At 47.6% G+C, this 9,927-nt stretch overlaps 4 protein-coding genes across 4 annotated transcripts; 1 reads left to right on the top strand and 3 right to left on the bottom strand.

Annotated features, from left to right (window-relative positions):
• Positions 1 to 105: 105 nt before the first annotated feature.
• On the bottom strand, positions 106 to 822 carry LACBIDRAFT_298727 (uncharacterized protein; the record flags this gene model as incomplete). Its single annotated transcript, XM_001881969.1, has 1 exon — positions 106 to 822. One exon carries the CDS (start codon positions 820 to 822, stop codon positions 106 to 108), a length of 717 nt encoding a protein of 238 aa, XP_001882004.1.
• A 648-nt stretch (positions 823 to 1,470) lies between these two features.
• On the bottom strand, positions 1,471 to 1,709 carry LACBIDRAFT_298728 (uncharacterized protein; the record flags this gene model as incomplete). Its single annotated transcript, XM_001881970.1, has 2 exons — positions 1,471 to 1,573; positions 1,627 to 1,709. 2 exons carry the CDS (start codon positions 1,707 to 1,709, stop codon positions 1,471 to 1,473), a joined length of 186 nt encoding a protein of 61 aa, XP_001882005.1.
• A 3,505-nt stretch (positions 1,710 to 5,214) lies between these two features.
• LACBIDRAFT_327996 (uncharacterized protein) lies at positions 5,215 to 6,059 on the top strand (the record flags this gene model as incomplete). The annotated part of the gene is made up of 7 exons (XM_001881834.1): positions 5,215 to 5,296; positions 5,489 to 5,500; positions 5,561 to 5,605; positions 5,659 to 5,690; positions 5,711 to 5,865; positions 5,916 to 5,979; positions 6,039 to 6,059. The coding sequence occupies 7 exons, from the start codon at positions 5,215 to 5,217 to the stop codon at positions 6,057 to 6,059; spliced, it is 411 nt and encodes a 136-aa protein (XP_001881869.1).
• A 260-nt stretch (positions 6,060 to 6,319) lies between these two features.
• Positions 6,320 to 9,795, bottom strand: LACBIDRAFT_327997 (uncharacterized protein; the record flags this gene model as incomplete). The annotated part of the gene is made up of 15 exons (XM_001881971.1): positions 6,320 to 6,390; positions 6,531 to 6,574; positions 6,642 to 6,843; positions 6,954 to 6,975; positions 7,141 to 7,200; positions 7,248 to 7,293; positions 7,682 to 7,692; positions 7,983 to 8,015; positions 8,108 to 8,303; positions 8,354 to 8,375; positions 8,618 to 8,698; positions 8,759 to 9,113; positions 9,164 to 9,250; positions 9,296 to 9,708; positions 9,759 to 9,795. 15 exons carry the CDS (start codon positions 9,793 to 9,795, stop codon positions 6,320 to 6,322), a joined length of 1,680 nt encoding a protein of 559 aa, XP_001882006.1.
• Between the last annotated feature and the right edge of the window lie 132 nt (positions 9,796 to 9,927).

Raw genomic sequence — 9,927 nt, forward strand, 5'->3', positions numbered from 1 at the left:
CACATCCGTACGCGACCCCGCACACAGAGGACATTTAGCGGACGACGATACGTTGTCTCGACGCCGTGGCATGGTGCAAAGGTTTCGGAAGTAGGCGGATGACGTTTAACAGTCCTGCGGACGACGATACGTCGTCTTGGGGTCAGGAGGGATGGACAGTGTTGGGGAACGGCTGGAAAAAAAATCCAGCATGTAGGGAGGGCGTTTAGCGGACGTCGATACGTCGTCTCGACACCTGGGGGACCGATGGCGAGGTGGAAGAGTTCTGGAAGCCCGAGGGTGGTGTGGGGCCGTTTGGCGGAAGACGATACGTCGTCTTCGGGCTAGCGGCATTGTGGAACGGTTGGGATTATTTTCCAGCACGTAGAAGGCGTTTAGCGGACGGCGATACGTCGTCTCGCGGCCTGGGAGACCCATGGAAAGGTGGAAGGGCTTTTGAAGTTGGAGGGAGGCGTGTGACCGATTAGCGGAAGACGATACGTCGTCTTGGGGCCAGGAGGGGTGCAGGGCGTTGTGCAACGGTTGGAAAAATATCGCAGCACGTAGAGGGCGTTTAGCGGACGACGATATGTCGTCTCGACGCCATGGCGAGGTGGAAGGGTTCTGGAAACCCGAGGGTGATGTTTGACGTTTCTGCGGACGACGATACGTCGTCTTGACGCTAGGAGGGTTGCAGGACGTTGTGGAACGGCTGGAAAAATTTGCCAGCACACAGAGACAGCGTTTAGCGGACGGCGATACGTCGTTTCGACGCCATGGTGTGGAGGGAGGGTTCATAAAGCTGAATGGTGGCGTGGGGGCGTTTTGCGGAAGACGATACATCGTCTCGGGGCCAGGAGGGACGCAGGACACTGTGGAATGGTTGTAAAATACTCTAAACGAAATGGGTAAGCATCTCTTCATCCTTCTGGTCTTGAAACACTTACCAAATCTTTTTATTCTTGTCTCTTCCTAGTTCCTAACACCAACCAATGCCATCCCACGCATAGAGAGGGTGTTTCGCAGACGGCGATAAGTCGTCTCGAAGCCTCAGAGACTCATAGAGAGGCGGAAGACTTCCGGAAGGTAGGTGGCGTGTAATGGATTTGCAGAAGACGAAACGCCGTCTTGGGGACAGGAGGGGGTCAAGGCTTTAAGGCTGGAGAGTGGTCTGTGTCCATTTTGCGGATCGCGATACGTCCTTTTGGGGCTCGGAGAGGGACAAACATTGTGCATATGTTGGGAAAGGTTTGGTGGAAGAGTATAGTGCATCCACAGTGGCGTAGATGCATTCACATGTCTGTTGCAGAAGGCAATATTTCTTTTTAATGCCAGGAGAAGTGTAGCATGACATGTCGCGGGAGGCGGTAACACGAAAGCGGGACCAGGGGAAGCTAACAATGAGAGTAAGTCAGTTGTGCTTCTTCGAACATTCATTGACACCAACATACCTTTGCAGAGTCAATGTACCCCAGAGGTCAATACGTCTAGTCAATGTTGAGGTAGTTGTTGCTGACGCCAGAAACGGTGATGTGAATATATTGGCAGTGGCCAACAATAGCTACAGCAGCGAATGCTCGAGCAGACGAGAACTCTACGAAAACCCAGTAAGTATAATTCTGGCATTATCAAAAATAAACGACTTACATTGCATTCATCTGAGAACGTTTGACATCATCGCGGGGCTTCGCACTGCCCAACACTGTCTGCCACCCAACAAAGGTTTTCATCACTGGACTATGAGGCTTTGACTATGGGCCACTGTCTGCTTGCTGCAGGTGCGAAGTAGGATACGTTGGTGTATGATCTGCATAGACATAGAAATAATCATTGAGAAGAATAAGACATTGTATCGTTGTTCATACCTGTATGGATTGATATGACCTCATCAATGCTTGAAACAAAGAGAGTGCATGAAAAATAGAACATAGGGAGTAGGGGCATTATGCCACCCTAGGAAGTGGGGAGAAGGATAAAAGTGGCGAAATATTCTGGGAGCCTTTATACCCTGAAATGCCAAGTGTTGCGGGGATCTGCGAGGTATGTGACAATCTTTTGGCTTGGTTGAAAAATTTTGACTTGTTGGTTATTTTTGCGACGGCCTGGGCAAGCAACCCTATTTCCGTCACTGATCCCGCTCACCCTGCCCAATCAAACATTACTCAACCTCAAATTTTGGAATCATCCCAACCTATATGAAAATTCATGACACATTACAATAGATAGAATGTAAAGCTTTCTGATTACTAGTTTACATTTGACTCGATGCTAAGAAATACAGTCACTCATTTGTATTGGGTGAATTTACCCTTAATTTTCACAATCTTTACCACATTATATGAACAAAAAGAACTCATTGAAACAATGCAGATTTCAATAGTAGTAGTTTATCTACACATGTTGGGGAAAAAATCAAGTCTGCACGTTGCTTTGTTGTGCTGCGCGTTGAAGATCAAGACAATGCGTCGGACAAACAGACGTCCATCTCCTCCTCCCCCGTTTCCACTTCCTACTCTTTGCAGACTTCTTCATTTTTCATCAAGGGTCTAGCTCTAGACCTAATTACCTCTTACTTCTACCTACACTTGTCCCTTGATTCAAGTTCTTTTTCTCTGGTTCTCGTTACTTCTTCCAGGTCCCTGCACTGAATCCAGAATCCACAGAAAGTGCCAGAACCATACGGGCACTTTCTGCCAAGTTACCACATCAGAAATTAGCGCCATCAAGGGTCCTATTTGACAGGCTAAACAGGTTTCACCCAGCACTTTTGTGCGAGCTTTGCGGTGAATCTTCATCTGAAGGTGGGTAGGAGGCTGTCCTCCATTTTCTACTATTCATTTGTCCGCTTTTGCCTATCCCCCTATCAGACATTCTTTCAAGGTATTACTTCAGAGTACTAGATGGCCATGGAATTTTTTATCTTGTAGTATTTCCTTTTCGTTGAGCAGCGCGATCCGGAACATTGTAATTCTTTGTTAGTATGCACACAGAATCACTTTGCCATTTACACAAAAGTACGTGTGAAGATACACTGTTACATTTTCATTTCTACCAATTCACATACCAAGAAATATAATATACTTAGTTACTTCCATCTCTGAATAAAATGGATAACGCAGGGGCGAAGATACAGTGAATAGCGCATGGCATGTATCTCCGATCAACCAATTCTGAACTTGCCAACGCAAAAACAATAAAGTATCCAATACTAGTAATGTATCTACACATTTTGGAAAAGAAATCAAGTCAGCGCGTTGCGTTGTTGTGCTGCGCGTCGACGATGAAGAGACAACGCATCGGACAAACAAAGGCCAATCTCCTCCTCCCCCGTTTCCACTTCCGCCTCTTTGCGATCTTCTTCATTTTTTATCAAGGGTCTAGCTCTAGACTCAAACAACTCTTACTTCTACCCACACTCATCCCTTGATTCAACTTTTTTCTTTCTGTTTCTCGTTACTCATTCCAGGTCCCCGCACTGAATCCAGAATCCACAGAAAGTGCCAGAACCATATGGGCACTTTCTGCCAAGTTTCCACATCAGAAATTAGTACCATCAAGGGTCCTACTCAGTAAAAAGCAAAGTCAAGCAAAATAGCACAAAGTCAGAGGTCAGTCAAGTGTACGTCACACATCTGTAATTTTTACGCCACCCTTCCCTCAAACTTCCCTTGGCAACAAATGGGAGATGAGTTTAGTCATAGGTTAGTATCAACTTCGTCATACTTTTTCTACACATGGCTATGCCAAGAATTTTTGTCTAGCTGAGGCCTCTGAGGCTGCAGGCTGCGGTGCATTGGACTTAGAAACGTTGCGAGTTGAAAGTCACATGATTGCTTCGTTGAAAAGTTATTTTGACGTTTGAACCTGTTTGAACTTGACCTTGTCACTTCGACGACCAGCCCCGCACGCTCTTCCTCAACTGCTCAATTGACGACTCTGGCCGCTGGCGAACCAGCTACACCCACGGACCTCCTCGTCGACGGATTCCACTCCTTTGCAGATGTATGCAACGCACAAAACGAGCACACGAGGATACCACCATCGCGAATGACTCCCCTATGAAACGAAGGTCATTAGCCCCCAACATGCCGTCACTGCCTCCGACTTCCATCCATTACACGAAAATGCGACGGCGATCCAACGAAGTGTTACATTGGAACCAGGCTTACCGACGACACAGTCGACGCTCTTTGGCTGGACGGCCCACCATCACCACCACCAAAACATGGCGAGCGCAGAGGTAATCCTCGTCAACAACCGCATTCTCAACGCCCCCTGCTCAAATCCAGGTGGCGCACTCATCGACTCCCTCTCTTCGCTCCCCATTTCCCGTGCAGATGGGATGGCGACGACTCGGTCTCAGATGCGGAGGATTTGACGGATATTGGATGTGGTAATGGACCGCTCAACGACGAGCTCGACGGTGTTGTTGGAGCACTTGAATGGACTCGACATGCTGCAGAGGGCCTTTTATTCCGACATGATCCTGAGACCCTCTTCTTATTCTAGTGCCGAAAACCCAAGTATTCCTCTCCCCCCTACTATACTTAGTTTCATGCCTACTACATGTATCCTCTGAAATACTTTAAGTAGCCAAATATAATTTGATTCAGCCTATTTGCTATCCTGAATTGGGCCCAAGCAGCAATGACTGGGATGTGACTATTGTATGACTAGTACATGACTGAGTGTAAGACTAATATATGACTATTGTAGTACGAGCGTAGTCAGAAACGCTTAAAAAAAACGACATTTAGTCAGACAGCCTCTAATTGGTGACTTTCTCGTGACTAACGTCTGACTTCGCTATTTACTGAGGGTCCTACTTGACAGGCCAAACACATTTCACCCGGCACTTTTGTGTGATCTTTGCGGTGAATCTTCGTTTGAAGGTGGGTAGGAGGCCGTCCTCCGTTTTCTACTATTCAATTGTCCACTTTCGTCTATCCCCCTATCGGATATTCTTTGGTGGTATTACTGCAGAGTACTAGATGGCCATGGAACTTTTTATCTCATAGAATTTCCATCTCTTTCAGCAGCGCGATCCCAAGCATTGTAATTCTTTGTTAGTATGTGCGCAGAATCACTTTCACATGTACGCGAAAGTATGCGTGAAGATACACTGTTACATTTTCATTTCTACCGATTCACATACCAAGAAATATAATATAATTACTACCATCGTTGAATAAAATGGATAACGGAAGGGTGAAGATACAGTAAATAGCACACGGCATGTATCTCCGATCAACCAATTCCGAACTTGCCAACGCAATTCATTCTAATCACATCCGTCAAATCTTCCATTCCCTGATAGGTACGTACTATTCCGGATACGCCCGTACAGCCCTTTCCAAATTCTATATAAGCTGGGTGATTTTGTTGTCAAGTGTCCATTCCCTTCCTCCCCTCCTCTCCTCTATTATTTCCTCCATCCTCCGCTCCATCTCGCACTCCTCACTACCGCGGCCTTCGTCATCACCACTGTCCTCATCGTGATCATACACAGACTTATGGCAAGGTAAGCCTCTCAATGTTGCTCTCCACGATGAGCGCGACTTACTCACCACTTGAAATTGAGATCGTCTGACGCTTCCCTCGCTGATTAACGAGTTTTCGATGAAAGGTACGTTAATATTCCATTCAACATGAGCTGTTTACTTACGAACACTACTCCAGTTATTGTAAATCAAGTCTATGCAAAGGTGAAGGTCAGTATTCGCTTATCCAGCATGAATTCACGGGCACTCACCGCTTTTTCCTCCCAGGCAGTCAGGTCTATGATGAACGGACCACCACCCTCTCGAATAACCCGGGGTTCGTAAAATGGAAGCAGGACATGCGTGCTCGACATCGCGTAACAACCCCTAGACGTTCCATCCATCGGTAAGTGTCTTCATTGTAATCTTTTGTTAACTTACCTTTTGCACGCACAGACCGCATCTTTTGAAAGTGGTCTACGGCGTCCGCGCTACGCACTCAGATGGCTTCAAAACGAAGGTCAGTACACGCCTATGCTATGGGACTCAAACTACGCACTTACACCCCGTTTTTCGAAGGTTCATGCCTTGTTTTACTGAGGTTTTGGCCCCGCGGCGAGCGGACCCCTCAGCTCTTAGTAAAAGGCCGTGGTGGTACCCAACGTCGTATGCATGTGCTTTCACTTGTCGTCATTTATGGCGAGAGGTGCGTAGCACCTCGAGCACGCTAAATCATGGTAAGCACACATTTACGTTGCATTGGTCAACGCCTACCACTCAAACTGTGTTTTTTTTATAGATTTGTGGCCCTTTTTTTTCTTCTGAGATCTTGGCCCCGCGGCGAGCGGATCCCTTAACTCTTAACAAAAGGCCCTAGTCTCACCACCCAACGTCGTATGCACGCGCTCTTGGTCATCATTGTTTATGGCGGCTGCAAGGGGTGCATAGCACCCCGAATACTTGTAAAGCTGATTGAGGGAGGTGAGTACGTGCTCGGATATTTTGTAGTTTGAGAAACTATACTTACGCTCAGTTTTTTAAAAGGAAATGGCGCCCATGTTTCGAACTCACCAGAGCGGAAACCCGGATATGCGAAGGTTGCTACATTTAGAACGCTAAAATATCCATGTATAGCATGCGGTCAGTATTGTTAAGGATTAACAAAACGTAAATACACCTTACATGACCTTTCCAACCCTATCCCAGCTCGTAACGGCGAAAAGCCTGCTGTCCATAGTGTATTTGTCCGTTTTTCGCAATTCCGTAGCCTTCTGGCGGCGTTCACACATTAGATTTGTACGTAGAGCCTTCGTGTACGTTTTTTTGTTGCCCTGTTCGTCTTCACGCGTGTCGTTTCGATTTGTTGTACATAGCAGAACGAAATCTAATACATTTTGTTAATATAAAACTTGTCCAAAAGAGAATACGGAATTCAGTGTGGCGTGAAACGAAGCTTTGATGAAATATAAGATGGGGTACACAAAGTGTACTTACTTCCCAGCCCTCCGCCGTTTTCCTTTGTTGGTGTATACATCGGACACTTGTGTACGAATCCTCCGTCGCAAACGTTAATGTTTTCTGTTGTTGTCCTTCGTGCCGTTGGCCCAACGTATCGTCGTCAGGTATGTTGGTTCTGCAAAAGTATTTAGTACTTTCATTTCTCGTCAGTGTCTTGACTTACAGTCTTCGCGTAGGTCTTCAATCTTACCTTTCGAAGTGTTTCGAGACGGCCAATTTGAATCTACGAAGGCAAGTTAGTGTCAGAATAATGTAGAGAGTCAAACTCACGTACCTAATCGTTTCGCGTGTCCTGCCTCCATTTATCCGTCCAGAACTTCAGAACGTCGTCGTCTCCAGCGTCGAGACGACGTATTTTCGTCCATAGAACGGCGGATGGAACCTAGAACGCTCCATGCGAAGCTCTGAGTATTTTGAAATGGTGAGTGTCGTGCATTACATCCAATGCGACGTAACTCACTTTTAGTCACCCCAATCCGTCGCTCATGATCTCTCCCAACTTCTCCATGCGAAACGCCACCTTTCCGCGACGATCCATTCGTTCCCTGTACTTCTGCACCCTCCCGGCAGCGTGTACGCGTCAAAGCCTTTGTTTACGCCCCACCTGCCTTATCGCGTGTCGTTTCCGTTCGTAGTAAGTAGTAGCACTAAACCTAGACCTGTTGTAAGCAAGAAACTTGTAGGAAAGCGAATGTGGTACTCACATAGCTTGAAACTGCAGTATGGTGCAGGACGAACAAACGACGTAAATACTCACCTATCAAGGACTTCTCCCATCCCTAACAACCCTCTCCCAACTCGTAAACGTCCTCCACAGCGTATTTATCCGTTAGCCCGCACTTTTATGTCCTTCCGGCGGCGTTTATGCGTTAGATTTCAATGGTAAGTCTTCGTGTACGCGTAATCGTCTTCTCGTATGTCGTTTTGGTTCGTTGTAGGTAGTAGCACGAAGTCTAGGACAATCTGTTAGTTGAAAACTCGTGTAAAAGGTGATTGGGCGCTCACATTGCAAGAAACTGCCAACACGTTGACCAGGAGCTTGAAAACGATGAGCCTCGTGCAAGATGAACGAATCAACGTGAGTACTCACCTCTCAGAACGTTCTCCCATTGCTCGCAACCCTATCCTACCTCGTATACGCGCTCTGTAGCATATCCAGCCATTCCACACACTCCCGCACCCTTCCGACAACGTTTACGCGTTAGATCTGAGTCTTGGGTCTTCGTGTAAGTGTTGACGTCGTCGTATCCGTCTTCTCTGGTGCCGTTTAGCCTGTATCGTCTTCTCGCGCATCGTATAGGCTTGTAGTAGGTTGTAGCACGAAATCTATGAGCTTTTGTTAGTAGAAAACGTGTGCAAGATAATCTGGTACTTACTGTGGCGTGAAACTTCCGGACACTTGGTCGCAGCTTGGCGTGTTCGTGTGTGGATTGAGTGTTGGTCGCCGTTGGTAGACATCGCGTTGTTTAGGAATAGAGTGTGGGGTTGTCGTTGTCGTGGATGCCAGATGTCGTGATCAATATCGAGGTGTTGGGCATCAAGGTAAACAGTAGCGGTCAATGCATACAAGGAGTACATCGTACACAATGTATGCGTACACGAAAGGGTATGCTCGCTAATCTACCTACGTCACACCCCACCTGCCCTCTTCCTCTCCCGCTCCAAAAACAGGACATGGTATATCTGGTGTGTCCACTGCTCAAATACTCCAGGCAAGTTCCCTACCGCACCATCAATCATCAGTCCCAAATCCAAAAAACAGCGCGCATATATGTACTCACAATGCAAACAATCTGTCCCAGGCTCTGTATGCGCATCAGGCCTTTGCAACGCCTGGTCCCACACATCCATATAGAACCACTTGCCCGTCTCATCAAGCCCTGCAATCTCCCGTTCCCAAAGCGCGTTGTGCACCGCAAACAAATCCCAATCCCATCGTTTTCGGAAGGTGCGCCACTGCTCGTCCGGCATGGTTGAGATGAGCCGTTCGACGAGGTTGCGTTCGCCGATTTGGGCTGCTTCCGAGGAGCGGTAGGGGACGGTGAGGAGGTTGCAGTTTGGGTGGCCTGGGGAGGTTGCACGGTAGATTACGGAGAGTTGGGGGATTGGGGAGAGCCGGGATATGACGAGGTTCATCTGGGAGGAGGGTAAGTAAGGGGGGCATGAGGGGGAGCGAACAAACGAACCATTTGTTTGTATGTAGCTACTACGCGAGATTGTTCTTCTTCGTCGGATTTTCCGGCTGGAAGCATTGAGAGCTCGTGTCTTGACCACTGTATTACATCAATACCTGCAAAAGAAAGAAAGACAAAACCTACATGCGCACCACCATTCATAACCAACACGGTATCCTCCGTAACCGTCCCCTCCTCGCCCTCTCGTGGCCTAGCAGCATCCTCAACAAACCCTTCCCACCCCTCGACCCTCTTATAATCATGATACCAATAATACTCCTTTGACGCGCCCAACCCTTCCGTAATCTTCCTAATATCCTGTTCATGTATCAACATATGATCCTCCACCATCGTAATAATGGGCCGTAACAACCTCGACTCGGGAACACCAGCGCGCGCGAGGAGGCGGAGGGTGGTAGGGTCATTTTGTCGCAAGGCATGCATATGGATGCCTTGGTGTGCGTACAAGGGCAGATGAGGCGGGTTATGGTCGAATCGGATATCAGCCGCACGAAGAGAATAGCCCAGGGCATGCGAATGCTGCTGGGATATCGAGTCTACGTGAGTATTAGCGTCGTCCGTAAATACAACAACAAAGCGCACTCACCGCCAATAAGTATCAACCCACCCGGAGTCCTCAACATCTGAACAACAAACTCCTCCGGATCCCACTCCTTCATCTTCCCACTTGGAACCCAAACATAATTCATCAAATCAACCAACCTCTGTTCCTCCAACACCTTCCTCTCCTCATCGGTCACTTCCACCCCAGAATC

The sequence above is a fragment of the Laccaria bicolor genome, genomic scaffold (genome assembly GCF_000143565.1).
Source record: "Laccaria bicolor S238N-H82 LACBIscaffold_14 genomic scaffold, whole genome shotgun sequence".
Lineage (NCBI taxonomy): Eukaryota > Fungi > Basidiomycota > Agaricomycetes > Agaricales > Hydnangiaceae > Laccaria > Laccaria bicolor.